At 49.9% G+C, this 15627-nt stretch overlaps 1 protein-coding gene across 3 annotated transcripts; it reads right to left on the bottom strand.

The window, feature by feature from the left end:
• Positions 1-6: 6 nt before the first annotated feature.
• On the bottom strand, positions 7-14447 carry LOC114033041 (TSC22 domain family protein 4-like). 3 transcript variants are annotated; one of them, XM_027848498.1, is made up of 4 exons: positions 14362-14447; positions 8875-9939; positions 6380-6543; positions 7-349 (listed from the first exon to the last, which is right to left on the bottom strand). In XM_027848498.1, exons 2-4 carry the CDS (start codon positions 9616-9618, stop codon positions 277-279), a joined length of 981 nt encoding a protein of 326 aa, XP_027704299.1. In that variant the 5' UTR covers positions 9619-9939; positions 14362-14447; the 3' UTR covers positions 7-276. The 3 variants fall into 3 exon arrangements, with proteins under 3 accessions (XP_027704299.1, XP_027704298.1, XP_027704297.1); XM_027848497.1 differs by lacking the exon at positions 14362-14447 and adding an exon at positions 13948-14305; XM_027848496.1 differs by lacking the exon at positions 14362-14447 and adding an exon at positions 10489-10995.
• Between the last annotated feature and the right edge of the window lie 1180 nt (positions 14448-15627).

The raw sequence follows: 15627 nt of genomic DNA, 5'->3' as shown, positions 1-15627 counted from the left end.
ACACAGGAAAAAGAAGGGAGGGCAAGGACTCAGGTATCAGGTCCAGGAAATGGGAGCAATGATAGAAATCTAAGATCAAGGACAGCAACAGGGAGTTGGGAACTGGAGAGGAAGGAAAGGACAGATGACAAGACAGTCTGGGATTGGGAACAGGGACAATGGTACAGGGACTAGGGACAGGGAATGGGGTCTGAACTAAGAACAGAAACAGAGAACTGGGGGAAAGAAACGGAGCAGGACACCAGGAGCTAAGGAACAGATGAACTATGATATTCCTCAGAATAAAATCAATGCCCTTACCATGGCTTGTTCAATCTTGTTGTCAATGGCAACCATGCTTCCAGAGCCACTAGAGAGAGACCACAGAGATTGTAAGGTGGGGAGGTAAGAGTCAGGAAATGAAACACCCTGGATCCAGGTGTTGAGGCCCCTTAGCAATTGGCTTTCTCCACCAACCTTAGTTCAATTTACAAGACTACATAAGTCCTGTTCCCCAGTTATCTGTTCTCCTATTTGTCCCTTTCCCACTTAGTAATGAATTAACCAACCTCCTTAGTTCCATGCCTCATCCCCCTCTCCCCTCACTCCCCACCCTGCAGCCCTTTCTTAGGACCAAAAAAACAGACTCTGGGCTTCTCCATCCAGGTTCCATTGCTCTCCCAACGTTCAAACACCCTAGCTCTCAGGTTTCCAGTTCCCCAGTGACTAAGTTTTTACCTTTTGGCCCTCCCAAAATCCAAGAACTCAGGATACTAACTTCCAACTCCCCCAGGAATTTGCTTCCATATCCCAACCTCCCCACTCCCTACCCAGTCCCCAGGTACCTGTGACAGTAGAGAATCAGGGAGAGAAGTGTTTTATCCACCCCCTTTCGAGGTGATGGCCGATGCCCCGGTCCTCCTAGGCCCCGATGGGGTGGAGGTCCAGGGACACCTCGGATGGGGGATGCCCCCCGGGGGGAGCAAGGGGACGAAACACAGCCCCTTCTCTGGGGGAGGCGGGGGGCCAACCTTCCTACTCGAGTCTCATAGGATGATACCAGAGACTTAACAGAGACTCCTGGATGGGCCATCTTCTGGAGGGAAAGGGAGAGCTCTAGGCCCCACTGAAAGGTAGAGGACTATATCAGCAGAGTGCCTGGGGGGCCTCAGAGCCCCCCAGGCAAATCCAGGTCTGTCTGGTGCCAGGCAAGCAGAGAGGAGACGGGTGCCTTTGGGGATGAACTGAAAGATATACACCTCCCCCCAGGGGTAGGTCTAGCTGCTATTGGCTCCTTAGAGACACGAGGATCTCCCCTCCCTTTCCCAAAGCTCCACAGTGGGCGGGGGCTCATCTCCCAGGGCCAGACCCAGCTGGGGGTGGGAATTCCCAGATGCTGGACAATACCAGTGTCCCCTGCTCACCCTGGCAGTGATCCCAGAAGCCAGGAGATAGGTGGGTGGAGCTGGGGAAAGCCAGACCTCTTGCCTAGGTTCTGGGAGGGGCTATTGCCTGGATCCCCGGAAGAGGGTTGAAGACTGTGGGGACAAGATGCCTAGATTCTCTCCTCACCATGACATCCTATGGCCCTAACCAAGAAAGTGTCCCTGTCCTGTCTCAATGCTTTAATACCCCTCATATCTCTGAAGAACTCAGAGGATAAAATTCCCAAGGTTGGGGAAGGGGGGAGAGAGAGAACTGGGAAAAGCCTCAGGAATAGAGGAGTTCTCTCTCAGGTTCAGATGCCTCATTGCTTCCCCTCTCCCGGGGCTTCCTCTGACCTTCTTCTAGGTCCTCGATGGATGTAAACACAGCTATGTGAGCAACAGTTCAGGCCCAGTAAGGGCTGCCTAACCATGGTGCAGGAGGCATAGAGTATTTCCATGGCGACAAAAATAGAACCAAAGCCTTTACAGGGGATGTGAGTCTCAAGAGAGAAGCTAAAACTGAGGTATATGAATGCCTGGTCCTGAGAGAGAAACAGGGGACTTTTTAGATGAAGAAGATGGTACAGTATGGTCAGGATGCCTTACAGAGCTGTGGTCCTCGGCTGCTATTTAATGAGCGAACACCAGGAGTCAGGCCAGCCTCCAACAGATCCAATAAGCAGTGAGGAAATCTGGGGATCTCTAAGGCCCCAGTTAACTGAGGGAAGTCTTCTTGATTTCTTAACCCTAACCCTTTTGGAACCCAATCATCATGTCTCCCAGACTCTGTCTCTTCTTCAGATCCCAGTTCCTCTTCTAGGACTCACTTATCTTGCCATGGCAGCCCCCTAAACTCTCCTCTCATCCATCCACAGATTCTTCTCTGTTTTTAGGACTGAGGCATTCTACCCTAAACTCTGTCATCTCCCCAACCCAAATCTGTCCTCTCCCCCATCCACAAACCCTTTCCAAGACACCACTCCCTAGACTCAATTCCAGCACACAGGAGCGCTGTCCTCAGCCTCTGGCTCCACCTCCCTTTCATTTTTGCTGACCTCCCCCATCTCATGCTCTCTTAGCTCTCCCAAGACACAGAGTATGGCCAGCCCCTTCTCTCCCCACCCCACCTCTACTTTCCCCCCTAGCACTCTCAGGAGCCTGTAGCAACAGCTTTTTGTTCCCTCAGTCCCTCGGCTGCCAAGTAGCTACTAGGTTCATCTCCATAGGGGACCAGGACTATCAAGGTGACCTCTGACGAGCCCTGGGGCTGGGAAGAAAGCTGGAGAGCGCTGGGTATTTTCCATTTCCTATCCAGGGCTCTGGGTGCAGAAGGTGCTGCCCAGCTGGGGGTGGGGTGTAACCAAGGGAGCAGCGTGGCCTCAAAGAACAGGACTAAGGAGGAGGAGAAAGACTGGAGGTGGGTAAACTACAGGAGCAGTTTTCAAATCTTTCTAATCCCAAGAACACAAAGATGGAGCAAAATAACCCCTTACTAAATACTTAACCCTACTGGCAATAATCCCTTACTAAATACTTACCCCTACTGGCAATGCCACCCCTCCCCTAAAAATGTAGAAAATTAACAAGCAGGCTGGCCAGTGTTTTTGAAGACACATCAACCAGGCTTCTAAATTATTAATTCATGCTATAAAAAGTACCTGTGCATTACTTTATATTTTTTGAAGTGCTTTGCCTAATTATAAAATATGAATAAAGCAAGGGATCAGCCAGTGATTTGCCTAAAAGACATTCTTAAGAATAGCCTTCCTGGTATGGAAATGGTCAGGACCTCTCATCTAAGCGTGGGGGGGATGGGGGGGTGGGGCTGGAGGTGGGGAGAAGGAGAGGAAGAACAGGAGCAGATAATAGATGCAAATTCAAGGAGAGAGATAGGAACAGGGGATCCAGTCTTGCTTAGTTTTGTGCCCAATATCCCTGTAGACCCACTAATAATCCATGGACCACACTCTTGAGAACCATAGTTAAAAGTCTATGTCCGGGGCAGCTAGATGGCGCAGTGGATAGAGCACTGAAGTCAGGAGGATCTGAGTTCAAATATGACCACAGACACATAACACTTACTAGCTGTTCGACCCTGGGCAAGTCACTTAACCCCAACTGCCTAAAAAGAAAAAAGAAAAAAAGAAAAAGTCTATGTCCCAAGAGGCAGGCTTGAGGATATAGTGTGTATGTGTGTGTGGGGGGGGGGTGTCAAGGACAGTTAGGATTCCTGGGAAAGGGAGTCATGATAAGGGGGCTCTAGTAAAAACAGCCCAGGCCTGTTAGGCAGGATACCAGAGTCATGGGATCATAGAGTCAGATCTAGAAAGGCCCTTGGAGAGCATCTAGTACAGTTCTGTCATTTTACAGATGAGAGGGACTTGAGGCCCACAGAGATTAAGTGACTTGGCCAAGGTCATAATGGTAGCAATAAGAATAGCTCACATTTACATAACATTTTAAGGTTTACAAATCTTTACAACAACCCTGTAAGGCAGATACTATTATTTTACAGAACTCCCATTTTACAGAAGAGGAGACAAGTTGAGAGGTGTCATATGACTAATAAGAGTCAGGATTTGAATGCAGGTCCTCGGACTTCAGAACCAGCCCTCTTTCTACTACACCATGCTCTCCTTCACTGTAGGAGAGCTAAAGAAGTCCTGCTTAGGGAGGAAGGCCTTACCACACAGAGGTTTAGAAAGACAAATATAAGAGACCTAGGGATCAGAGGGGTGAGGAAAGAGAAGGCAGGGCAGGGAGAGCAGATACTAGGGACAAACGGAAGCAGAAAGAGAGGAGAGATAGCAGGGCTCCTCCCCACTCAGTGTTCTGAGCAGCCCCCAGGGTCTGGGCCTTTTGCCAGCCAACTGGTATCCAACCTTCTCTGCTCTCCCGGATCTATGCTGCCTTCACGGTGGTGCAAGGCAAGGGGAGGGCAAAGAACTGGTTCCTTGCCCTGACTAGGGAAAAAAGGGTGTTCTTGCTTCTACCCTGGAGAGAAAAGGAAAACTAGGAACTCCTATGTCCTCATCCCCTCTCAGGCCTAGGCATCCTGCCTCCTGGGCTCCGATTCCTTTTCCCAATCTGAGATCCAGCCCTTTCAGCCTCCACCTTAACCATGTCAAGCCCGACTCCCCACAAAGGACCCAGGCTCTTTCTAACCCAGCTCTCCCTCCCAGCTCACCATTACCTTACCCAAGCACCCTGGCTCTCTGGTCCAAGTTTTCCTTTTAGGAAGGACTCAGGCAATGTGTCCCCCAGCTCTTCCCAGGCGCAAAGAGGTGGGGTGAGGCCCACACACCCCATTCCTGAGCCAGGGGGACTCAACCAAAACCAGCTGGCCCAGAAAGGCGGGGCAAAAGAAGCCAGGCAGGGCCAGGGCCTCGGAGCAGAACTGGATAAAGCTGAGACTGGGAAAACCAACCAGTCAGACTAGGGTGGAGGGAGTGGGAAGGGAAGAGCTGAGAGAATGTAACTCCATGAAAGATTATTGGCTGCAGAAGCTGAAATGGAGACAGACAGATGGAAAGACAGAGACAGAAATGTAAAGAGGACTAAGGAACTGAAGGTCAGAGAGGAACACAGAGCCGAGCAGAGAACTTGGGAGCGAGGCCTGTTCTTGCCAGGGAGCCTGCCAAAAGGAAGGGGGTGGGAAGCAACAAGTTACCATGATAGGAGCAAGTGACTTGCCATGTGGTGTCAGGCCTCACACCTCATACATTCCTGAACCCACAGCTGCTCTGTTCAGCCTTGCCTGGCAGGCCCTTCCTCCCCTTCTCCCTCTTTCCTCATATCTTTCTGTCCCACATCCTAAGATCCCTTCCACAGACCAAGCTTATTTTATTTATCTACTATTCCCCTACTTTATTATCCTCTCCACAATCTTCATTCCCTAGGGCTCTGTCCCTGAGGCTGGAAAGAAGAGACCTAAAGAGGAGGGTGTGGCCCCTAGGAATCCTACTCAAAACACCTCACTCCTAGCACCTATTACCTGACTCTGGAAATCCTATTCCTTATCACCTTCCAGACAAGTAAATCCTTCTCCCTGAAATAGCACTAAAACAGGAATACCCACTCCATCTACCAAATGAAACAAAAAGTGTCAACTCTGTTTTTTGCTACCTTGCCCCAATCCAGCCACAGACAAAAATCAAGCTGCCCAGTAGTCAGTCTCTCTTTATTTTGCTACCTCCCACTAGGGGTTGCTGACACTCAAATGTTGAAATCTGGCCCCTGAAACAGGAAGTTTTGCCCTCCTTCCTGCCTCTAAACAGGCCATTCTCCCCTAAAGGAAGTCCTGCCCATCCATCTACATGTCAACAATCCTCCCCCACAGCATGACCATGAAGAAGGGAGCCGGTTCACTGTCGCCAGGGGATGAGACCACAATCAAAGCTATCCCTAAGCAACAGGACTGAGAAGGTGCTCCCCAGGTCTAGGGAGCTAAGCAGGAAGCCCCATTTCTCTGCTTGGTGGCAGAGAGAATTTGGTGTAACTCCCTGTCCTCTTCCCTGGCTCGGACATGAGGTTTTCAGGTTAGAATAAAAAACAAGCTGCTTCCACCAAACCAGAATCACCCCCCTACCCACTTCACTGAGGGTGAGAGTGAGGGTGTGCTTGTTCAGTTAGTTCATGCTTTTCAGTCACAAGCCACCTCTTTTACTGAGGGTAAGGGTGCATTTTGTTCAGTTATTTCACACTTTAACGACCCAAGTCATCTTCTCACCTGCTCCTTTCATTGAGGGTGAGGGTGGGTTTGTTAGTTCATATTTTTCAGACACAAGTCACCTTCCCACCCCCAATCCTTTCAAAACAGGAAATTGTGTTCCCTTTTCCTTCCCCCATACCCCAACCCCACCCCACCCCCCAGCAAAAAAAAAAATAGAAAGTTTAATTCATGTGTCCCAGTTCTTTTAAAAAAAAAAAAAAAGCCCCTCCATCAAGCCAGTTCAAAAGGAAGTCCCTCCTACCTGTCATCATCACCGTCAAGGGGGCTACCAATGGCTAGCATAGATCGAGCCAGATTCAGGCGTTGAGCAGAGGCTCCAAAGGGGTCTGAGGATTTCCGGTTGGGACTGCTATCCTGAAGGAGGGAGAGGGCTGGAGAGCCAGGACGGGAGCCTCGGAGAGGGAGCTAGAAAGAGGAAAACACACACACACACACACACACACACATACATATACACACACACACACACACACACACACACATTCCTAAATCACACCTAGTCTTTTGGCTCTGTCACCTTTCCTCTCTTCTGCTCTAGCTCACCTTTCTCCCTGTGACCCAAGTGACCTGTGACCACAAGTAATGCCCAAGTGACCCATCGGATGTGTTCTGTGGTCACAAGGCCATAAAGTGCTCAGTTCAGATAACCCCAGTTTGGGTGGGGGTGGGAGGGCAGTGGCTAAAAGAGGCTTTTGTATCTGTACCACCTTCATCATCTTCAACCACCTCATCAGAGATAGAATCCTCAGTATGTGCTCAAGCATCAACTAGTTGCCAGAGAAATCTAGGCAGAAAATGAGTTCTGGGGAGGGTGCCTACATCATTCCCCCACACCTCCCCCAAGCTGCCATTACTGGTCCACAGGATGGTGTCCTCACAGCTCCCATCCCCACTAAACCACTGCTCCTGCCTCAAGACCCAGGTGTTCTGCTTCCTTTTCCACCAGTTACTGGGAGGTTGGGAGGAGGTGGAGAATGGGTGTGGAGCTGTAGAGGGTGGATGCAATGGGGAGTGGGGGAGGACAAGAAACAAACCTCCTTCTGTGAGGCCCCAGGAGGCCCCTGCTTCTAGGAAAACTTAAGAACAGAGAATCCAGGGACTGCCAGAAGGACAGGGCAGAGACACGGAGGCCTCCAAGTCCTTTCTGTCTGCTCTCCATCTTTTCCCCTCTCCCCACCCCCCCACCCCCCACTGTGAAGGTACAGGGAAAGAGGATGGTAAGAGAGACAAAGATACAAAGGCGTATCTACTGAAAGAAAGGAGCCAGAAGGTTGTTGTTGCTTTAAATAAATAAAGTTTGGGGAATTATGGAAGGAGAGGGGAGGGGAGAAGAGAAGCAAGGACTGAATATAGTGGAAAACTCGAGCGAGGCGGGCTTTAAACGACACAGAGGCTAGGAGCATTGGAAAGAGAGAGAGTCTAGGGGGAAGGGATTAAAGCGTAGAAACAGAGCCTCCACCCCCAGAAGTAGGTAGCTGAGTGAACCAACTGAAAGAAAGTAAGGGGTGGTAGTGGTGGTGAAAGACCTGTGTACGTGTGGCTGTGGGGGTTGGGGGGGAGGGGGGGAGAAGGTAAGCCAGTCCTGGCCAGTCCCGGCAGGGCCCAGACATTCAGTCTCAGGTTATTTTTATACAGTGGTTTGTGCTCAGGGGCCTGGAAGGGGGAAAAGGCCTCATCTTCATTTTCCCACAAACCTCCCTTTCTCCAAGGTCTTGAGTTGTCCTGCCTCCCCAGCCCTGCTCCCTAACCAGGGATTCAGGTGTCCTAGCCCCTGACCTCCAACAGGGTCCTCCAGGGACCCAGGCATCCTGTCCTCCAGACCTGATCTGTTCCTCTTTTGGAAACTGAAAAACCATACACAATTTCACTTTTCTCACCTTGTTCCTCTAGCCCTCTTCCCCTTTGTTCCACCCTCACCAAAAATAATAACAGTCTTTGGAAGGCTAGGGCAGGGTTGAAAAGAGATCTGGGAGCTGTGCCTGTGGCATTGCAGGCCCCTGAAAACACCCTCCCTCCCAATTCTAGAGATTCCAATGGGAGGAAAACCTTGGTCTGGGGGCTAGGGGGGGAAAGGTCCTGGAACTGAGAGAACAGAAATGGCCTAACTTTACTAGGGAAGGAAGAAGCCAGAAGGACATGGAAATCACAGGGTGGTTGAGTGAAGGAAGCTATGTCTCCCCCCACCAAATACCCCTCAAAAGAACTCTTAGGCAACTCCATGATCAGATCCCTTGCACCCTCCCCTACGGAGACTAGTGTTCTCACCCAATCCACTCCATTTCTGAAACTTTTATCCAGAGAAAATTATATAACTCAGAAAGGGAAGAACAGATGGAGAAACAGAGAAAGATACAGAGAGGAAAAAAAAGACACACAACACTGAAATAAAAACGAGAAAGAAACTGAGTTAAGAGAGGGAGGGAAGGGGAAGAGAGCAAAAGAGGGAGAAATGAAGTCGAGAGGAGGGATGGAAACTGAGGTTCCCAGAGAAGTAATAGGGATTAGAGTTACACGATGAAAGAGTCAAATATAAGGATGGGAGGGTTGAGGTACAAAAAAAGAAAGAAGAGAAACTGAGGGGAGAGAGAGACAGAACCAGTGACAGAATAAAGAGGGGAAACTGGAGCCCAGAATGGAAGTGAGACACAAGGCAGGAGATTAACACAAGTCCAAAGAGGATAATTATATTACAGAGAGATCCCCTTTTTGTGCACCCCTCCCACCCTTGCCTCTTACCTGGCCTCTTTCCTCCCCCTCTTTCCTCAGCCAAGGGGCTCCATCCTTCTTTCGGGTGATTGGAGGTGTCATTGCTGGGGCTCCCACCTCTGCCTCTACCCGAAGGGTAGGCAGCTGGGTTGAGGCATGTGGTGCCAGTACCCCTGTACTGTCTCCATCACTGGGCTCCGGGGGGTGCTGCTGGGGTGGGGAAGCTGGAAGAGGTGGAGTTTCAGCCCTCCCTTTGCCTCCGGCCAGCTGAGCTAGCCCCCCAGTGAAAGATCGGGCCTGAAGACCAGGGGAAGTTGGGGGTGGGCGAAGCCAGTTGGTTGGGCCCTGAGGCTGGGGGTTTGGGGGAACCAGGCCCAAACTGGACAACTCTAGCCTAGAGTCCAAAGAGCGACCCCCAGTCCCTCCAGTGGCTCCCCGAACTCCCTCCAGGAGCCGGCTGAGTCCTGGGGCTTCCAGGTCCCTCTCATAAATGTCCACACATGTCCATCGCCCCCGGCGATACGGTTCCCCTAGTCCCTGGGGAAGCTTCACTACCCGGAAACGTGATGCTGGGGCCCCAGGGGGTGGGGAGCCGTTTCGAGGGGTCCCTTTGCCTCCCAGCTCTGAGCTAGGCTCCCCATTGGGAAGACGAGGTGTGGGTAAGGTGGAAACCAGAGCTGTAGGGGAGTCACCACCCCCAGATCCCCCAGGACCTTCATAGTCTGTGGTGACACTGGTGATCTGGAAACTGCTCTTCTTCTTACCCCCACTCATGGTCCCTAGGAAATGGGACAGGGGCTACACGTAGAGGAGAGGCCTCTCTCCAGGCAGCACTCAGGCTCCCCTGGCACTAGGGGGCCATATAGCTGTGGGATCAGGGCCCCTGGGAACATCAGGGTCCAACATAGCTGGGAGAGTCCAAGGAACTGGGGCTGCCTCTGAAATTGAGGAATAACAGGGAGAGAAGTTGTGGGAGCTGGAGTACGGGCAGGCTTTCCTTCTGCTGCTGCTGCCAGTGCTGCTGCTGCTGCTGCTGCTGCTGCTGCTGTTGCTGCTGCTTCTGCCACTCTTGGACTCCAGAGCTGAATTTGCAAACTAGGAGGAAAAAAATTAGAGTCATTGGGGAGGGAGTGGGTGTTGGGGGAGTAAGACACTTTGGGTGCTTCCTCTGTGGGGAGAGCAGTGGAGATCGGGGTGGGGGAGAAAAGAGGGAAACCACCAGAGAGATAGAGGAACCACAAGAGGTAGAAAAGAAAAAAAGACAGAATGAGGTAGAGACAAAGCTGAAAGAGGTAAAGGCAGAAAAACAGATTACATTGGTTATTATCGGTACACATAGGCACTGTGCAGAAAGAGATAAGCTGAGTCCCAAGTGTGAGATGCAGCAAGGAATCTGGGTCTACAGGAAAGGGAGGTGAGCTCACCACTTCACAGCCCTGGCCTGGCATGGGCTTTCACACCCTAGCCTACCTTGGGGTGGAGGGGAAAGGAGAGCTTCCCTTGAGTTTTACCACCACCCATTTCAGAATCTATGGAGGGCTGAAACTTAAACTCTTCTCCTCAACCACAACTACCCCTGTTGAGCACACACACAACCCTACAACCCCACCTCTACATCTCCCCCAGAACACCAAGAGACCTGACCTGGGGATCCTGGCAGCATAAGATGCCCCAACAGACTGTCCACAGGAGAGCAGGAGAGTGGGGCCTCCCAGCCTAAGCTCCAAGAAAAAGGAGGAGGTGGGTGGTGGTCAGAGGCAACACAGTCCGTAGAGGCCTCTCCTTGACCCACAAGTCATCTCCACAGCAACTTTGTTTTCCAAAAAATAATAAACACTGCTCTCAGTCCCAGAGGAATATGGCCTTTATGGTGGTGAAGGGCCTTTAGGTCTGAAAGCACAGCTGGTCGGAGAGAAGCCGAGGGCTACTCTCTCTGGAATCTTTTCCCTTCTGACAGCGGAGCGATCTCTCTCTCTGTCTCTCTCTGTCTCCCTCTCTCTCTCTCTCTCTCTTCGAGCATGTGTCTGTCTCCACCTCTTCTGTCTTCAACTCTCGTCCTTTTTTTTCAGTTTTCCTAGTTCCTCTCTGTCTCTGTCTCTCTTTCTCTCTCTCTCTCTCTCTCTCTCTCTCTCTCTCTCTCTCTCTGAGCTGTTGACAACCCCCACACCAGGAAGTCCTGCCTCCTCAGCCCTGCTGACTGCTGTTCTACTCCTCCTCCTTCCCTTCTTCCTCTCACTCTCTCTCCCGCCTGCCCGCCCTCCTCCAGCGTCTCTCTGCCAGCTGGCCCTACTCCAGAACTACTGCTGCTGATAGAGGGAGCCCCAGACACTAGGGTTCTCATAACCCCACACCTGCCTAGCTCTTCCCGGGACTTTAGGGAGTAAGGATTGGGTTTGAAGAAAGATCGATTCCCTTACAATTACACAGGGATACAGATAATGTTCACATACATGAACTGATATAGAGAAGGACATTTATATACGTACATATATATGTATGAATGTGTGTGTGTGTATATATATATATGTATGTATTTTGGACTCCGAGCACATTTGTAGAAATATGAATAGGTAAACAAAGATATTCATACAGATGCCCTCACAGGTACTCATACATACATATATATGTATACACATGTATGTATACATACACATACACATATATATCTGCAGGAACACAACTGTATACAGATATGCACACAGCTTCTCTTAGAAAGAGTCCAGATTCCTATTTTCTCATTTCATGACCCTACCACCCCACCCCTCCCAAACAAATTCAAAGATGGACCATTTAGCATAAAGGGATTTCATAGATTCCTAAATTCTCAGAATCAGAAAGGACCTCAGAGGTCTACTCCCACCCATGCCTCATCGAGAACTTCCATTCTAGCAAATGCATTGCCATTTAAAGATACTCCATGATAGTTGTTAGCTTTTATATATGACTTCAAGGTTTGTAAAAGCATTCTCTTGACAACTCTGTGAGATAAGTATTACAGGTATTATTAATCCCATTTTACAGATAAGGAAACTGGGGCTCAAGAAGATTAATTCATTTGGCCATGGTCACACAACTAGTAAAACAGACTGTTCCACTTTTGGACAGCAAAAATGTCCCAAAGCATACTTTGTAATTTCCGTATTGTACTCCCTGCCCTCCCCTCACCTCTCTCCCCCTCAAGATATCCAGAGGATGGTAGTTTTAAGTATTCTTTCACTTTCCTGTTCAAGGGAAGTTACTATCCCTTCTTTTTGGGGGGACATTTTCCTCCCCCATTAGATTGTGAGCTCCTTGAGGGCAGGAACTATCTTTAGCCTCTTTTTGTATCCCCAGGGCTTAGCATAGTGCTTGGCACACTTAATAAATATTGATTTATCAGTCAATCGACTGATCTTTGGAGTGACTTCTAGTCCTTCCTAGACAAATCCTATCAAGGAAGAACTGAGTTCAAATCCTACCTCACATACTTATTAGTCATATAACCTTAGGCAAATCACTTCACCTCTCTGGGCCTCAGTTTCTTCAACTGTAAAATGAGGGGGTTGGTCTCAATAACCTCTAAGATTCCTTTCAGTTTAATAGCTATGACCCTGTGAACTTTCCCCTTTAAATTCCTGACAGAATTTCTAATATTGTATATATATATATGCATATATATTAGAAATGTATAATTTCTATATATAATTATATATAATATTCCACATATATATAAAATATTGTATCACAAATACTATCACTACTAGGGCAGCTAGGTAGCACAGTAGATAGAGTTCTGGGCCTGAAGTCAGGAACTCATCTTTCTGAGTTCAAATCTGGCCTCAGACACTTAACTAACTACATGACCCTGGGCAAGTCACTTACCTGTATTCCCTCAGTTCCTGATCTGTAAAATAAGCTGGAGAAGGAAATGGCAAACATTCCAGTATCTTTGCCAGGAAAACCCCAAATAGGGTCACAAAGAATAAGAGTAACTGAACAAATGATATGTAATATATTATGATAGTTTATACACACACATACATTTATATGTTTTTGTCTGCTAAAAGAAATCTGGACTCTGGCTTGTCTTCTTCTCTTCACCTTCAAGGCCCTGGAAGCAAGGCCCCCGCAGAACCTACTCTATATATCCTACAACTGTTATATGCCTCCCATAGTGTCAATTACTCCTCTCTTTGGCACAGTACTCTTCCCACCACACCTACAGTATTCCCTGCATGCAGTCACAGTATTTAAGCACTCTGCTCAGTATCTTTCATAAAGGCATAAATTCAAATAAAGTCAAATTTTTTCAGGAAATGCTTTTGGATAATTATGATTGTAACTGGTCCTAGAAACAATAGCAAAGTAAGAAAAAAATCACTTGGAATCCTGGGATTCTCTGCCCTACTCTCCATCATCGATTTTCAGTTTGCAAACTCATCCAATTCAACATTTATTAAAGTGCCTACTTCTGGGCACTGCGGAAACAAAGACCAAAAACATAACAGATCCTGTTCTCAAAAAGCTTATATTCTATTACAGTACTATTATAATAGTATTACCTCTTCCAGGGATATTTTATGATTATTTCAAAAACATTTTATTGATGATTTATGTCTTTACATCACAGTTATCCCCCCCAACCCCACTAAACCCTCTCTTGTGACAAAGAGAAACAATGAAGGAAAACAATGATACAGAAACTTTATCTGAGAATATATACAATACTCTGTCCTGGTAGTACCTCACCTGTGAGAGAAGAGATAGGTTTAATCTCCTCTCTGGGAACTTCATTGTCCCAAGGGTATTTTAACAGAAGATAAAACCTAAAGCCAAAAGAATAAATCCCCAATTGTGGGATCTCAGATTCCTAGAAGTTGGGTGAGAGTAGGGATTGGGGAGGTAAATAGGTGTTGGAATTTACTTTATAGAGACAGACACTGACTATGTGTTAAGCCAGTCATGCTACTGTTAGCGGTAATTAAAATTAGCAGGGACCATTTACTTGACCCCAAAGCAATACTTCCACAATTCCTACAATTAGAGGCTAGTGAAAGTCAAGGATAAAGAGGAGGGTGGCCTAGCTATTCAGGAGTACAGAGGGGGGTTACTTTGAACACTTACAGAGAAGCAAGGTCCAGGTTTTTAGGAAGCCAGGTACAGGATGAAAGAAAAGTCGATGGGCTAAGGATGAACTCGGCTCTTCCCAGCTCCCTCATCTTTAGACCAAGAAGGTGAACAGCCCCTCCTGCTGGAGAGGTGTCTTTGTCTACTTGTATTGCCATCTGTCTGTCTTGCTGCCGGTCTCTTTTGTCTCTCTGAAAATAAGCCTGCTTACCCCTACTGGTCTCTCAATCTAATTACACCACCCCACCCCCAGCTGTACTGCCTTGGGGGGCAGGCGCCCTGAAACTTTCAAGATCCCCAGCTCAAAACCGCAGAATGTTAGAGCCAGAAAGAGCCTTAAAAACACCTTGTCCAAACCCCTTCCTTTACAGAGGAGTCAACTGGGCCCAGAGATCCCCTAAGTGAGCTTACATCCTCCCTTCTAGTGCCAACACACTCTGGTTTCTGGCAGCTCCCGTAGCAGGATTGTGCTGTGAAATAGACAAGGAGTGAAGAGGGCTGGGCCGGTGGCTGCAGATCCTCGCGCGGCCACGAGGGGGCCCCCTCGGGCAAGGCGCACTGGGGCGCCCGAGCCGCAGCAGAAGGTGGTCGCGGTTTAGGACCAGAAACTTAGGCTCCCGCGTCGGCGGAGGAGCAGGGTCAGGCTGAGACCGTGGAGGAGAGGTGGCACGGCAGCAGCCCCCGGCGGCGGCGGCGGCGGCTGCGGCTGCGGCTGCGGGGCTCCCACCTCTAGCAGTCCGAGAGCTCCTCTTCTCTGCATCTTTCATCCTTTCCCCATTTATTCTCGGTCAGAGCCTCCGTGCCTCAGTCTCCCCTGGCGCCGTGGGTGTCTTCAGCTCTCTAGCTCTTCCCCTGCTTCCCTGACCCGCGTGGAGGGGTGGGTTTGAGGGCCAGGGGCGGGTCTGGGGGGCGGACCCGGAGGCGGGGCTGTCTCTGCGGCAGGCCCGAGCTGCGCTCCCCCCTGATCTCTCTGTCTCTCTCTCCCTTCCTCCCTCCTTCCTCCTCCTCCTGCTCCGGGCTCCGCCCGGCATGGGGGGGCCGGCGCCTGGCAGGCCAGGTACGGGGGAAATGGGGAAACTGGGGGGACTTGGTTGGGAAGGGGGGTGTTGGATGCAGGAAGGGGAGCTGAGAGGCACAAGGGATCCGGGCAAGGGGAGAGGTGGAGGAGGACCCGGGAACCGCGGGGCTGGGCAGATGAGGCAGGCCAAGTCCAGAGGATCCGGGGAGATGTAGGGATGCAGGGGGAAGAGGCCCCAGGGTGAGCAAGGAGAATGGGGATGCTGAGGGATGTGGATGTCTGGGAGAATGGGCGAAGTGTCAGGCTAGGTATGAAGGTGGGCACTGGCTGGGAGATATCTGGAGCCAGGGACCAAACCTGAAGACTCCCTCCCCCCCCCCTCGACCCCCACCCCTTCCCAGTGATGCTTCGGGGGTGAACCAACACTTGGAACTGATAGAGCAGGGCTTGTCCGCATCCACACGTCTAAGAGGTTGGGAGGAGATCGGAGCCAGGGCTTGGGGAGTCAGGGGACTTGATGCCAAGCCGGTGATACAGGGAACAGACAACGAGACGGAGCAGGGCCAGGCCCTAGCCTAAACGCTGGAAGGAAGGGGAGTGTGTGTGTGTGTGTGTGTGTGTGTGTGTGTGTGTGTGTGTGTGTGTGTGTGTGTGTGTGT

Source organism: Vombatus ursinus, unplaced genomic scaffold, assembly GCF_900497805.2.
Source record: "Vombatus ursinus unplaced genomic scaffold, bare-nosed wombat genome assembly UNPS02006702.1, whole genome shotgun sequence".
NCBI lineage: Eukaryota > Metazoa > Chordata > Mammalia > Diprotodontia > Vombatidae > Vombatus > Vombatus ursinus.
Note: the sequence above shows the minus strand (reverse complement) of the source record. Positions and strands in the feature narration are given on the sequence as shown.

Coding starts and splice junctions, on each gene's coding strand:
- LOC114033041 (XM_027848498.1), bottom strand. CDS start 9,618: ATGAGTGGGGGTAAGAAGAAGAGCAGTTTCCAGATCACCAGTGTCACC. Junction 6,544..8,874: donor AGGGGGAGGAAAGAGGCCAG/GTAAGAGGCAAG, acceptor TCCTCTTTCTAG/CTCCCTCTCCGAGGCTCCCG. Junction 350..6,379: donor CTTGACGGTGATGATGACAG/GTAGGAGGGACT, acceptor GTCTCTCTCTAG/TGGCTCTGGAAGCATGGTTG.